The 15,000-nt window shown below is 48.7% G+C and overlaps 1 protein-coding gene across 1 annotated transcript in view; it reads left to right on the forward strand.

Annotated features, from left to right (window-relative positions):
- The window catches only part of LOC138366540 (golgin subfamily A member 6-like protein 7), a 14,074-nt gene extending 1,245 nt beyond the window's left edge, over window positions 1-12,829 (forward strand). Inside the window, exons 2-3 of the mRNA XM_069327573.1 lie at window positions 8,976-9,064; window positions 12,795-12,829. Coding sequence (XP_069183674.1) covers window positions 8,976-9,064; window positions 12,795-12,829 — 124 coding nt within the window. The remainder of the gene's footprint in view (window positions 1-8,975; window positions 9,065-12,794) is intronic.
- The last annotated feature ends 2,171 nt before the right edge of the window (window positions 12,830-15,000 follow it).

The following is a 15,000-nucleotide window of genomic DNA, read 5'->3' on the forward strand; positions in this document are numbered from 1 at the left end:
GTCCTTCTCCCCCCCCCCCTCCAGTATCTGATTGTCCTCCTTCCCCTCCAGCATCTGATAGTCCTCCTCCAGCATCTGATAGTTCTCCCCCTCCAGCATCTGATAGTCCACCTCCTCCTCCCCCTCCCCCTCCAGCATCTGATAGTCCTCCTCCTCCAGCATCTGATAGTTCTCCTCCCCCCCCCCTCCAGCATCTGATAGTCCTCCTCTTCCTCCAGCATCTGTTAGTCCTCCTCCCCCTCCAGCATCTGATAGTCCTCCTCCTCCTCCAGCATCTGTTAGTCCTCCTCCCCCTCCAGCATCTGATAGTCCTCCTCCTCCTCCAGCATCTGATAGTCATCCCCTCCCGCATCTGATAGTCTTCCTCCCCCTCCAGCATCTGATAGTCCTCCTCCCCCTCCAGCATCTGATAGTCCTCCTCCTTCAGCATCTGATAGTCCTCCTCCCCCCTCCAGCATCTGATATTCCTCCTCCTCCAGCATCTGATAGTCCTCCTCCTCCTCCTCCAGCATCTGATAGTCCTCCTCCTCTTCAAGCATCTGATAGTCCTCCTCCTCCAGCATCTGATAGTCCTCCTCCTCTAGCATCTGATAGTCCTCCCACTCCAGCATCTGATAGTCCTTCTCCTCCACTAGCATCTGATTGTCCTCCTCCCCCTCCAGCATCTGATAGTCCTCCTCCCCCACCAGCATCTGATAGTCTTCCTCCCCCTCCAGCATCTGATAGTCCTCCTCCCCTTCCAGCATCTGATAGTCCTCCTCCCCCTCCAGCATCTGATAGTCCTCCTCCCCCTCCAGCATCTGATAGTCCTCCTCCTCCTCCAGCATCTTATAGTCCTCCACCTCCTCCAGCATCTGATAGTCCTCCTCCCTCCAGCATCTGATAGTCCTTCTCCTCCAGCTTCTGATAGTCTTACTTCCCCTCCAGCATCTGATAGTCCTCCTCCCCCTCCAGCATCTGATAGTCCTCCTCTCCCTCAAGCATCTGATAGTCCTCCTCCTCCTCCAGCATCTGATAGTCCTCCTCCCCCTCCAGCATCTGATAGTCCTCCTCCCCCTCAAGCATCTGATAGTCCTCCTCCCCCTAGAGTATCTGATAGTCTTCCTCCCCCTCCAGCATCTGATAGTCCTCCTCCCCCTCCAGCATCTGATAGTCCTCCTTCTCCTCCAGCATCTGATAGTCCTCCTCCTCCTCCAGCATCTGATAGTCCTCCTCCTCCTCCAGCATCTGATAGTCCTCCTCCTCCAGCATCTGATAGTCCTCCTCCCCCTCCATCATCTGATAGTCCTCCTCCCCCTCCAGCATCTGATAGTCCTCCTCCTCCACCGGCATCTGATAGTCCATTTCCCTCTCCAGCATCTGATAGTATTCCCCCCCCCCCCCTCCAGCATCTGATAGTCCTACTCCCCCTCCAGCATCTGATAGTCCTCCTCCTTCTCCCCCTCCAGCATCTGATAGTCCTCCTCCCCCTCCAGCATCTGATAGTCCTCCTCCCCCTCCAGCATCTGCTAGTCCTCCTCCCCCCTCCAGCATCTGATAGTCCTCCTCCTCCTAGAGTATCTGATAGTTCTCCTCCCCCTCCAGCATCTGATAGTCCTCCTCCCCCTCCAGCATCTGATAGTCCTCCTCCCCCTAGAGTATCTGATATTCCTCCTCCCCCTCCAGCATCTGATAGTCCTCCTCCCCCTCCAGCATCTGATAGTCCTCCTCCTCCTCCAGCATCTGATAGTCCTCCTCCCCCTCCTGCATCTGATAGTCCTCCTCCCTCTCCAGCATCTGATAGTCCTCCTCCCCCTCCAGCATCTGATAGTTCTCCTCCCCCTCCCGCATCTGATAGTCCTCCTCCCCCTCCAGCATCTGATAGTCCTCCTCCCCCTCCAGCATCTGATAGTCCTCCTCCCCCTCCAGCATCTGATAGTCCTCCTCCCCCTCCAGCATCTGATAGTCCTCCTCCCCCCTCCAACATCTGATACTCCTCCTCCTCCAGCATCTGATAGTCCTCCTCCTCCTCCAGCATCTGATAGTCCTCTTCCCCCTCCAGCGTCTGATAGTCCTCCTCCTGCATCTGATAGTTCTCCTCCCTCTCCAGCATCTGTTAGTCCTCCTCCTCCTCCAGCATCTGATAGTCCTCCCCCTCCAGCATGTGATAGTCCTCCTTCCCCTCCAGCATCTGATAGTCCTCCTCCCCCTGATAGTCTTCCTCCTCCTCCATCATCTGATAGTCCTCCTCCCCCTCCATCATCTGATAGTCCTCCTCCCCTCCAGCATATGATAGTCCTCCTCCCCCTCCAGCATCTGATAGTCCTCCTCCTCCTCCAGCATCTGATAATCCTCCTCCCCCTCCAGCATCTGATAGTCCTCCTCCTCCTCCAGCATCTGATAGTCCTCCTCCCCCTCCAGCATCTGATAGTCCTCCTCCTCCTCCTCCAGCATCTGATAGTCCTCCTCCACCTCCCCCTCCAGCATCTGATAGTCTTCCTCCCCCTCCAGCATCAGATAGTCCTCCTCAACCCTCCAGCATCTGATAGTCTTCCTCCCCCTCCAGCATCTGATAGTCCTTCTCCCCCCCCCTCCAGTATCTGATTGTCCTCCTTCCCCTCCAGCATCTGATAGTCCTCCTCCAGCATCTGATAGTTCTCCCCCTCCAGCATCTGATAGTTCTCCTCCTCCTCCTCCAGCATCTGATAGTCCTCCTCCACCTCCCCCTCCAGCATCTGATAGTCTTCCTCCCCCTCCAGCATCAGATAGTCCTCCTCAACCCTCCAGCATCTGATAGTCTTCCTCCCCCTCCAGCATCTGATAGTCCTTCTCCCCCCCCCCTCCAGTATCTGATTGTCCTCCTTCCCCTCCAGCATCTGATAGTCCTCCTCCAGCATCTGATAGTTCTCCCCCTCCAGCATCTGATAGTCCACCTCCTCCTCCCCCTCCCCCTCCAGCATCTGATAGTCCTCCTCCTCCAGCATCTGATAGTTCTCCTCCCCCCCCCCTCCAGCATCTGATAGTCCTCCTCTTCCTCCAGCATCTGTTAGTCCTCCTCCCCCTCCAGCATCTGATAGTCCTCCTCCTCCTCCAGCATCTGTTAGTCCTCCTCCCCCTCCAGCATCTGATAGTCCTCCTCCTCCTCCAGCATCTGATAGTCATCCCCTCCCGCATCTGATAGTCTTCCTCCCCCTCCAGCATCTGATAGTCCTCCTCCCCCTCCAGCATCTGATAGTCCTCCTCCTTCAGCATCTGATAGTCCTCCTCCCCCCTCCAGCATCTGATATTCCTCCTCCTCCAGCATCTGATAGTCCTCCTCCTCCTCCTCCAGCATCTGATAGTCCTCCTCCTCTTCAAGCATCTGATAGTCCTCCTCCTCCAGCATCTGATAGTCCTCCTCCTCTAGCATCTGATAGTCCTCCCACTCCAGCATCTGATAGTCCTTCTCCTCCACCAGCATCTGATAGTCCTCCTCCCCCTCCAGCATCTGATAGTCCTCCTCCCCCACCAGCATCTGATCGTCTTCCTCCCCCTCCAGCATTTGATAGTCCTCCTCCTCATTCCCCTCCAGCATCTGATAGTCCTCCTCCCCCTCCAGCATCTGATAGTCCTCCTCCAGCATCTGATAATCCTCCTCCTCCTCCAGCATCTGATAGTCCTCCTCCCCCTCCAGCATCTGATAGTCCTCCTCCCCCTCCAACATCTGATATTCCTCCTGCCCCTCCAGCATCTGATAGTTCTCCACCCTCTCCAGCATCTGATAGTCCTCCTCCTCCTCCAGCATCTGATAGTTCTCCTCCCTCTAAAGCATCTGATAGTCCTCCTCCCCCTCCAGCATCTGTTAGTTCTCCCCCTCCTCCAGCATCTGATAGTTCTCCTCCCTCTCCAGCATCTGTTAGTTTTCCTCCTCCTCCAGCATCTGATAGTCCTCTTCCTCCTCCAGCATCTGATAGTCCTCCTCCCTCTCCAGCATCTGATACTCCTCCTCCCCCTCCAGCATCTGTTAGTTTTCCTCCCCTCCAGCATCTGATAGTCCTCCTCCTCCTCCAGCATCTGATAGTCCTCCTCCTCCTCCAGCATCTGATAGTTCTCCTCCCCCTCCAGCATCTGATAGTCCTCCTCCTCCTCCAGCATCTGATAGTTCTCCTCCCCCTCCAGCATCTGATAGTCCTCCTCCCCCTCCAGCATCTGTTAGTCCTCCTCCCCTCCAGCATCTGATAGTCTTCCTCCCCTCCTTCATCTGATAGTCCTCCTCCTCCAGCATCTGATAGTCCTCCTCCCTCTCCAGCATCTGATAGTCCTCCTCCTCCTCCAGCATCTGATAGTCTTCCTCCCCCTCCAGCATCTGATAGTCCTCCTCCCCCTCCCCCTCCGGTATCTGATAGTCCTCCTTCCCCTCCAGCATCTGATAGTCCTCCTCCAGCATCTGATACTTCTCCCCCTCCAGCATCTGATAGTCCTCCTCCTCCAGCATCTGATAGTCCTCCTCCCCCTCCTGCATCTGATAGTCCTCCTCCTCCTCCAGCATCTGATAGCCCTCCTCCTCCTCCAGCATCTGTTAGTCCTCCTCCTCCTCCAGCATCTGATAGTCCTCCTTCAGCATCTGATAGTCCTCCTCCCCCTCCAGCATCTGATAGTTCTCCTCCCTCTCCAGCATCTGATAGTCCTCCTCCTCCTCCAGCATCTGATAGTTCTCCTTCTTCTCCAGCATCTGATAGTCCTCCTCCTCCAGCATCTGATAGTCCTCCTCCTCCTCCAACATCTGTTAGTCCTCCTCCTCCTCCAGCATCTGATAGTCCTCCTCCAGCATCTGATAGTCCTCCTCCCCCTCCATCATCTGATAGTCCTCCTCCTCCTCCAGCACCTGTTAGTCCTCCTCCTCCTCCAGCATTTGATATTCGTCCTTCTCCTCCAGCATCTGATAGTCCTCCTCCATCTCCAGCATCTGATAGTCCTCCTCCCCCTCCAGCATCTGGTAGTCCTCCTCCTCCTCCAGCATCTGATAGTCCTCCTTCCCCTCCAGCATCTGATAGTCCTCCTCCCCCTGTAGCATCTGATAGTCCTCCTCCTCAAGCATCTGATAGTCCTCCTCCTCCAGCATCTGATAGTCCTCCTCCATCTCCAGCATCTGATTGTCCTCCTTCCCCTCCAGCATCTGATAGTCCTCCTCCCCCTGCAGCATCTGATAGTCCTCCTCCTCCTCCAGCATCTGATAGTCCTCCCACTCCAGCATCTGATAGTCCTTCTCCCCCTCCAGCATCTGATAGTCCTCCCCCTCCAGCATCTGTTAGTCCTCCTCCATCTCCAGCATCTGATAGTCCTCCTCCCCCTCCAGCATCTGGTAGTCCTCCTCCTCCTCTTCCAGCATCTGATAGTCCTCCTCATCAAGCATCTGATAGTCCTTCTCCTCCAGCATCTGATAGTCCTCCTACTCCTAAAGCATCTGATAGTCCTCCTCCTCATCATCTGATAGTCCTCCCCCTCCAACATCTGATAGTCCTCCTCCCCCTGCAGCATCTGATAGTCCTCCTCCTCCTCCTCCAGCATCAAATAGTCCTCCTCCTCCTCAAGCATCTGATAGTCCTCCTCCCCTCCAGCATCTTATTGTCCTCCTCCCTCTCAAGCATCTGATAGTCCTCCTCCTCCAGCATCCGATAGTCCTTCTCGCCCTCCAGCATCTGATAGTCCTCCTCCTCCTCCTGCATCTGATAGTCCTCCTCCTCCTCCAGCATCTGATAGTCCTCCTCCTCCTCCAGCATCTGATAGTCCTCCTCCTCCAGCACCTGACAGTCCTCCTCCTCCTCCTCTCCCTCCAGCATCTGATAGTCCTCCTCCTCCTCCCCCTCCAGCATCTGATAGTCCTCTTCCTCCTTCCCCTCCAGCATCTGATAGTCCTCCTCCTCCTCCCCCTCCAGCATCTGATAGTCCTCCTCCTCCAGCATCTGATAGTCCTCCTCCTCCAGCAACTGATAGTCCTCCTCCCCCTTCAGCATCTGATAGTCCTCCTCTAGCATCTGATAGTCCTCCTCCTCCTCCTCCTCCAGCATCTGATAGTCCTCCTACTCCTTCAGCATCTGATAGTCCTCCTCCTCCTTCAGCTTTTGATAGTCCTCCTCCTCCTCCCCCTCCAGCATCTGATAGTCCTTCTCCTCCTCCAGCATCTGATAGTTCTCCTCCGTCTCCAGCATCTGCTAGTCCTCCTCCCCCTCCAGCATCTGATAGTCCTCCTCCTCTCCAGCATCTGATAGTCGTCCTCCTCCTCCAGCATCTGATAGTTCTCCTCCGCCTCCAGCATCTAATAGTCCTCCTCCTCCCTTTAGCATCTGATAGTCCTCCTCCTCCAGCATCTGATAGTCCTCCTCCAGCATCTGATAGTCCTCTTTCCCCTCCTGCATCTGATAGTCTTCCTCCCTCCAGCATCTGATAGTCCTCCTCCTCCTTCTTCATCATCTGATAGTCCTCCTCCTCCTCCCCCTCCAGCATATGATAGTCCTTCTCCTCCAGCATCTGATAGTCCTCCCCCTCCAGCATCTGATAGTCCTCCTCCCCCTCCAGCATCTGATAGTCCTCCTCCCCTCCAGCATCTGATAGTCCTCCTCCTCCTCCAGCATCTGATAGTCCTCCTCCCCCTCCAACATCTGATAGTCCTCCTCCTCCCCTCCAGCATCTGATAGTCCTCCTCCTCCAACATCTCATAGTCCTCCTTCCCCTCCAGCATCTGATAGTCCTCCTCCTCCCCTCCAGCATCTGATAGTCCTCCTCCTCGGAAGGAGGAGGAGGACGGAATAGAGGATATGGACAGAAAAATATGAATTGCATGAGATATTGAGATGTATTGGAGCATTAATGGCAGAAAACAAGGTTGATATCAGCCGCCGGGTTGGACCTTACAATTGTACCAAGAATAGACCTGTTCTGGTGCAATTCTCCAATGAGGTGGCTGTGGAGTACATAATGAGGAACAAGCATTTAGTCAGAGGGAGTGAAACCCATTACAATGTGTTTATTGAAAAGTTTATGACGAAAGATGAGCAAATAGCCCACAAAAATAGATGGCAAGCACGACACCATATCCCAAGCCTCTCAGGTAGCCTCACCTCCCAGGCCACCTCCCAGGCCACCTCCCAGGTCACCTCCCAGGTCACATCCTCCCCAACTCAGCCCTCCTATACCTCCCCCTGCCTTATCCCCCCAAAAACCCCCTGCCCCTTCCACATTTGTACTTCCCCAACAACTCCCCTGCCCTGCTACATCACACCTGTCAACGACCCCAGTGGGTCAAGCCATGGCCTTCCCATCCCCCCTCCCCTACTACCCCCTCCTACTCCCCTGCCCCTTCTACCCTTATTGCCTTCACTTCCATCCCAGCTTCCACTGGACCCCTCCTTCTCCACTCACCCCCAAACCCCACCCAACCCTCACCCCTCCTATGCACCTCCAGCCCACATGTAACCACCTCACCTGTGACCCCCCTAACACCTTCCCCCATCTCCCTCTTCCCCTCTTCTACCCCAAAACCCCCACCTACCCCCCGATTCCCCCCTAACTAATGCACCCTCTCTTCCACCCCCAGCACCCATGCTCCATTCTCCTCTCAGCCCTCTGCCCTCAATATCCCTCTCCCCCCCCCCAACCTCTCAACCTCTATCTGACTCTCAGTCTCACCCTATTTGTCAACCCCCCTATGCCACTCAGACTCTCCCTAACTTTCAGACCCATTATGCCCTTCCTACCCCCCTAGATGCCCAGACCCCATTCGCCTACCAGGCACTCCCAGGCACCCCCCCTAGCATCCCCCCAGACACCCCCACGGCCTTCACTCACCCCTCAGACACCCCCACAGCCTTCACTCGCCCCCCAGACACCCCCCAGTACCCCCCAGACCCCGGCGAAAGGAGGAACTCTGGCACCAGAGTTTCCAAGAAGAGTCACAAGGTTTGGTACACCAATGCTGATGGGGTATCCAATAAAGCAGAAGAGATAAAAGAAAGAGTAAGTGAGACAGACCCAGACATAGTGGCAATAGTGGAAACTAAAAAAAATGGCATGATCTCAGATGCAATCTTTCCAGAGAGGTGCCAGGTGATAAGAAAAGAAAGGACACAGCGACAGGGAGGAGGAGTTGCACTCCTAATAAAGCGGAAATGGAAGTTTGATGAGCTGGAAAATCCGGGTACCAATGAAAGCACGAACTCCACACATGGAACTCTGACAGTGGATGGGAAGAAGATTGTAATCTCTTTACTCTACAATCCCCCACCAAACAGTAGAAGGCCCAGGCAGGAGTATGAGGAGAGCAACAAGGCATGTATAGATGAACTGCAGAGGGCAGCAACTATAACGCATAGAATGAGAGCGAAGCTGCTGGTCATGGGGGACCTAAATAATGGAGAGATTGATTGGGAAACGAAGAATCCCCATGGCGGGAAGGAGACCTAGGGAGCGAAGATAGTAGACATTATTGACAGGAATTTCCTAACACAACATGTGAAGGAAGACACTAGGGAAAGAGGAGGGGATACGCCCAGCCTATTAGACCTCGTTTTCACCCAGAATGTAGAAGACATTGAGCATTTAGAACATGAAATACCACTAGGAGCCAGTGACCATTGTGTTCTAGTCTTTGACCACATGATGGAGCTTAAAATTGTGACCAAAGGACAAGAGGTCCGAGTACGGAGACTTGATTACAGAAGAGGGGACTACAGAAGGATAAGGGACTACTTGCGAGAAGTGCAGTGGGAGGAAGAAATTAGAGGAAAAACAGTGCAAGATATGATGAACCAAGTCATATGGAAATGCAAGGAGGCTGAAGAGAGATTTATTCCAACAGTAAAGGAAAAAAGCAGGAGGAAATATAATAACCCATGGTTTAATAGACAGTGTCAGGAAGCAAAAGTGAGAAGCAGGAGGGAGTGGAGAAAGTACAGAAGACAAAGGACAGAGGACCACAGGATTAGATGTAACAGAGCTAAGAACGATTACATTAACATAAGACGAGTGTCAGAAAGAAATTATGAGAATGATAGTGCAATCAACGCGAAAAAGCTTTGGAAGGAAGAGAAGAAAAAGAAGGAAGATGTCGGTAAATCACCAAGTGACAAGACTGAGGAAAACAGAAGGGGAATATACAGAAAGCGACAAGGAAATCTGTGAGGTACTGAATGCAAGTTTCCATGGAGTGTTCACAACCGAGCCTGAGTGGCTCCCATTGTTAGAAGAGATTACCCTAGATGGAAGACTATCAGATATAGAGGTGACAGCAGAGGAGGTAATGAAACAGTTGACAACACTGGATGCAACTAAAGCAGTTGGACCAGACAAAGTATCACCGTGGATACTAAAAGAGGCAGCGCAGGCTCTCAGCGTGCCTCTGGCAATGATCTTTAATGAGTCACCTAGGTCGGGAGAATTGCCCAATTGCTGGAAGGAGGCAAATGTCGCACCGATTTTCAAGAAAGGTGATAGGGAGGAGGCACTTAACTACAGACCCATATCACTGACAAGCATCCCCTGCAAAATACTTGAAAAAATAATTAGGCTAAGACTTGTTGAGCACATTGGAGAGCATTGGGTTTGTAAACAAGCACCAACATGGGTTCTGGACAGGGAAATCATGCCTAACAAATCTTTTAGAATTCTATGACAAAGTAACAAGGATAAGGCAGGACAGAGAAGGCTGAGCAGACTGCATATTTCTTGACTGCCAAAAGGCCTTTGATACAGTACCGCACATGAGACTGCTTTACAAACTTGAGAGGCAGGCAGGAGTAAGTGGAAAGGCCCCTAGCAAGGGTGAGGAACTACCTAACAGGAAGGAGCCAGAGGGTAAAGGTAAGGGGCGAGAAGTCGGACTGGCGAACAGTAACGAGTGGAGTACCTCAAGGATTGGTGCTGGGCCGAATCCTCTTTCTAATTTACGTAAATGATATGTTTACAGGAGTGGAATCATACATGTCAATGTTTGCGGATGACGCAAAATTAATGAGAAGAGTTGTGACAGATGAGGATTGTAGGATCCTCCAAGAGGACTTAAACAGGTTGCAGAAATGGTCAGGGAAATGGCTACTGGAGTTCAACACCAGTAAATGTAAAGTTATGGAAATGGGATCAGGTGATAGACGACCAAAAGGACAGTACACAATGAAGGGGAACTGCCTACCTGTAACGATTCGAGAAAGAGACCTGGGAGTGGATGTGACACCTAATCTAACTCCTGAGGCACATATAAAATAGGATAACGACAGCAGCGTACTCTACACTGGCGAAAATTAGAACTTCATTCAGAAACCTAAGTGAGGAGGCTTTTAGGGCGCTTTACACTGCCTACGTGAGACCAGTCTTAGAGTATGCCGCGCCATCATGGAGCCCCCACCTGAAGAAACACATAAGGAAACTAGAGAAGGTTCAGAGGTTTGCGACGAGGCTTGTCCCAGAGTTACGAGGGATGGGATATGAAGAACGTCTGAGGGAACTAAACCTTATGACACTAGAGAAAGAATGGAGAGAGGAGATATGATAGGAACATATTGAACAAGTGTTGAGGTCAAGAAGCACCTATTGGACCTGGACATGAGAAAAGCTGTTGGGCCGGATGGAATCTCACCATGGGTATTGAAAGAGTGTGCAGTAGCACTTTGTTTGCCACTCTCCATAGTGTATAGTAGGTCACTGGAAACGGGAGACCTACCAGAAATATGAAAGACGGCTAATGTAGTCCCAATATACAAAAAGGGTGACAGACAGGAGGCACTGAACCACAGGCCAGTGTCCTTAACTTGTATACCATGCAAGGTGATGGAGAAGATTGTGAGAAAAAACCTAGTAACACATCTAGAGAGAAGAGACTTCGTGACAACCCATCAACATGGGTTTAGGGAGGGTAAATCTTGTCTTACAGGCTTAATAGAATTCTTCGATCAGGTGACAAAGATTAAGCAAGAAAGAGAAGGATGGGGGACTGCATTTTTTTGGACTGTCGGAAAGCCTTTGACACAGTACCCCATAAAAGGCTGATGCATAAGCTGGAGAAACAGGCAGGAGTAACTGGTAGGGCGCTCCAGTGGATAAGGGAGTACCTAAGCAAAAGGAAGCAGAAAGTTACAGTGAGAAGAGGAAAATTCAAATTGGTGTGAAGTCACCAGTGGAGTCCCACAGGGCTCTGTACTCAGACCTATCCTGTTTCTGATATACGTAAATGATCTCCCAGAGGGTATAGACTCATTCCTCTCAATGTTTGCTGACGACGCCAAAATTATGAGAAGGATTAAGACAGAGGAGAACTGCTTGAGGCTTCGGGAAGACCTGGACAAGCTGCAGGAATGGTCGAACAAATGGTTGTTAGAGTTTAACCCAAGCAAATGTAATGTAATGAAGATAGGGGTAGGAAGCAGGAGACCAGATACAAGGTATCATTGGGAGACCAAATACTTCTGGAGTCAGAGAGAGAGAATGACCAGGGGGTTGATATCACGCCAGACCTGTCCCCTGAAGCTCATATCAAGAGGAAAACATCAGCGGCATATGCCAGGTTGGCTAACATAAGAACGGCATTTAGAAAATTGTGTAAGGAATCTTTCAGAACATTATATACCACATATGTCAGACCAATCCTGGAATATGCGGCTCCAGCATGGAGTCCATATCTAGTCAAGCATAAGACTGAACTGGAAAAGATTCAAAGATTTGCCACCAGACTAGTACCTGAACTGAGAGGTATGAGCTACGAGGAGAGACTACGGGAATTAAACCTCACTTCGTTGGAAGACAGAAGAGTTTGGGGGGACATGATCACCACATGCAAGATTCTCAAGGGAATCGACAGGGTAGATATAGACAGGTTATTTAACACAAGGCGCACACACACTAGGGGACACAAGTGGAAACTGAGAGCCCAAATGAGCCACAGAGATATTAGAAAGAACTTTTTAATGTGTGTGACGGTAAAGTGTTGGAGTGTTGATGTTCGGCAGTCCTCCAATGGCAGGTGTCAATGCCTGGTCACACTTACATAAAAAAAAAGAGACTGCTTGCCTGTTTGTCTGTGGTAAGGTAATGGGAAGACACGCAAAACACAAAATATAAACAATGAAATTTTAATTACTTTAGAAAACAAGATATGAACAAAGACAATCCCTTGGCTTACGTAAAATTCAAAACAAGTCAACAAACAAAACAACATGAATAATTAATAGATGTGAAAATTTACTCTAATATAAAATAATGTGCATGACAATAATAATAATCAGGTGCTGCGAATATTGGCTATAGCTGCCACCTCCCTTAGTACACGACAGCCAGGGCTTAGTCTACCAAAGAGAGATGTCAACTTCTAAGAGCACAAAGATATTCTGAGGAGGACGGCATGAGCTGGCCCAGACGTCGACTCAGGTAGAGGGCGTGAGTGCAGGTGCAGGTGTGCTGTCGGCGATACACCAGCCAATCAGGAGCAGGCAGGCGGAGAATGGGTAGTTTGCTCGTTGACGACGGGTGGAGAGCCGGCGTGTCGGGTGGTGCAAGGTACGCTTTGCTTCCAGGGCAAAACGTTTTGTGATACTGGTGGACGTATCTTTAATATAGCATCTTGTACTTGTAGAATGACGTAAATGATATAGGGAAGATCAGGCTCAATCTCTCTTGAAAGATATTATCGTCACAACTCTTCCCCGAAGCCTGCGGTTCTCGAAGAAGTTACGTCTTCATGTGGTAGAGTGATAGGTGGAGCTGCCTCTACTTCATAGACTCTGGGAGAGGGCGTCGGCTATGATGTTGTCAGAACCCATGATGTAGAATATCTCCAGGTTGAAATCTTGTAGATATAAAGCCCATCGTAGAAGACGTTGATTATTGAATTGGGCTTGATGTAAGAAGCGGAGAGGATTGTGGTCTGAGTAGATGGTGGTAGACCAAGCGCCTTGTAGGTATGGAGCAAAGTGCTGTAGATTCAGGACGATGGAGAGTAGCTCCTACTCGATAGTGCTGTAATTCTTCTGGTGGGGTTTCAACTTGTAGCTGTAGTAGCTAACAGGTAGAACCTCCTCGCCTCGTTGCTGCATCAGGACACCCCCGATGCCGGTACCACTGGCGTCGACATGGAGGATGAAAGGCTTGGTGATATCTGGCGAGGCGAGAATAGGATTAGAACAGAGTAGGAATTTGAGTTGTTCGAAAGCAACGGTTTGCTGAATGGTCCAATTATACCGTTGCTTGGGACTGGTTAAAGTGATTAATGGTGTTGCTACCGTACTAAATTCTTCACAAACCTACGGTAGTAGGAGGCAAGACCAAGGAAGCGCAGGAGCTGCTTCCTGGTGGTAGGCTGTGGATAATGCTTGATGGCTTGAGTGTGTATGTTTAAAGGAGCTAGGCTGCCACTCCCTATTACATGACAAAGATAACGCACTTTACCTTTGGCAAAGGTGGACTTGCCCAGGTTGATGGTGCAACCTGTCCTTTTAAAAAGAACGTCAACATTCGCCGTTTGACTCTACGGCTGTTTTTGGACGTTATTTTGTGTAAAACTACGTCTATTATCGCTTCCATGGACTATCTCTTGTTATACAATGAAATACCACACTCTTATTATTCTATAACTCACTGACTATGCTCTGATATTTGTTCTTCAAGTAAAAATATATATATTTTTGCCTTAATTAGGCCATAATCCAGAAAATTCCAGCCTATCGATCTTTATATTTAGGAAAACATCTAATAAATTTGGAAATTAATTTTTCGTTCGCCGACAGTTGCCTGTTACTATTTAACCCTCTATGCTTTAATGTCGCTGGTCACTGTGACTTTCCCAGGATTTATATAGGTTTTGTAGTAGCATTTAGTCAGACTACAGTAATTTAACTAATGGGAAACCTCTATAGTTGTCGTAAATTAATAATAATCATTTATCAAATAATAAATTAGCAAACATATGCAACATTTTATGTTACGACTTTTCGGGTAGGCCGTTCTGTTTGTTTACAACCCCAATGGTTCAAAATACACAATACTTTTAATATATAAGTGACTAAGTATGCTCTAATATATGGTCCTCAATGAAAATTATCGTTTTTTTTTGTTAATTTGGCCATAATGAATAAGATTCCTTACTGTTGATCTTTATATTAAGAAAAACATCTAAACAAATTGGTATTTTGTTTTCGTTCAGATAAAGTTTCCAGATACTATTTCCTAGTTATCAATTAATGTAGGTGGTTATTTTAATTCGCGGCTACCATGGGCTTTCTCCCATTATACAATATAAATGTACTCACTAACTATTCTCTGGTATCTGTTCTTCAAGTAAAATTACCTATTTTTTTGTTTAATTAGTCCATAATTCATAAAATTCCTTCAGGTCGATCTTTATATTTAGAAAAACATCTAATCAATTTGGAATTTAATTTTTCGTTCACCTACAGTTACCAGCTACTATTTCATTGTTATATTTTATGTCGCTGGTCATTACAATTTTCCAAGAATTTAAACAGCTAAACAGCAAGTAGCATCTTGTTAGAGTACAGAAATTTACCTATGGAGAACCTCGATAGCTGCCGAAAATTATTAATGATTATATATGGAATTTAAAATAATGAATTATATACCATTTCTTATGTTACGTCTTTGGCGGGTAGGCGGTTCTGCGGGTTTACAACCGAATTGTTTAAAAATCACACTATTTTAAATGTATGAGTCACTAGTATGCTCTGATATATGTTCTGCAATGAAAATATAGATTGTTTTGTTGTTAATTACTCCATAAATGTGTAATGTGTTAATTCAGTCTAAAATCTTTTTGCAACGTTTATATGCGATATACGTAGCTGGAAACTACCTAATATTTAAAAATAATAGTTACAACATTCTATTAATATATAATGTTGAAATAAATATCACACAAAGTCTGTGTATCTGTTTTTAGATGTCTTATAAATTTTCTTTTAAAATAGTATTAATGATTTTTATTATTCTTGAGTAAAAATTATGTTAATTATTATTATTCTAATTGTTATTATTTTAAGTAAAAGA

Source organism: Procambarus clarkii, chromosome 19 (assembly GCF_040958095.1).
Source record: "Procambarus clarkii isolate CNS0578487 chromosome 19, FALCON_Pclarkii_2.0, whole genome shotgun sequence".
Taxonomy (NCBI): Eukaryota; Metazoa; Arthropoda; class Malacostraca; order Decapoda; family Cambaridae; genus Procambarus; species Procambarus clarkii.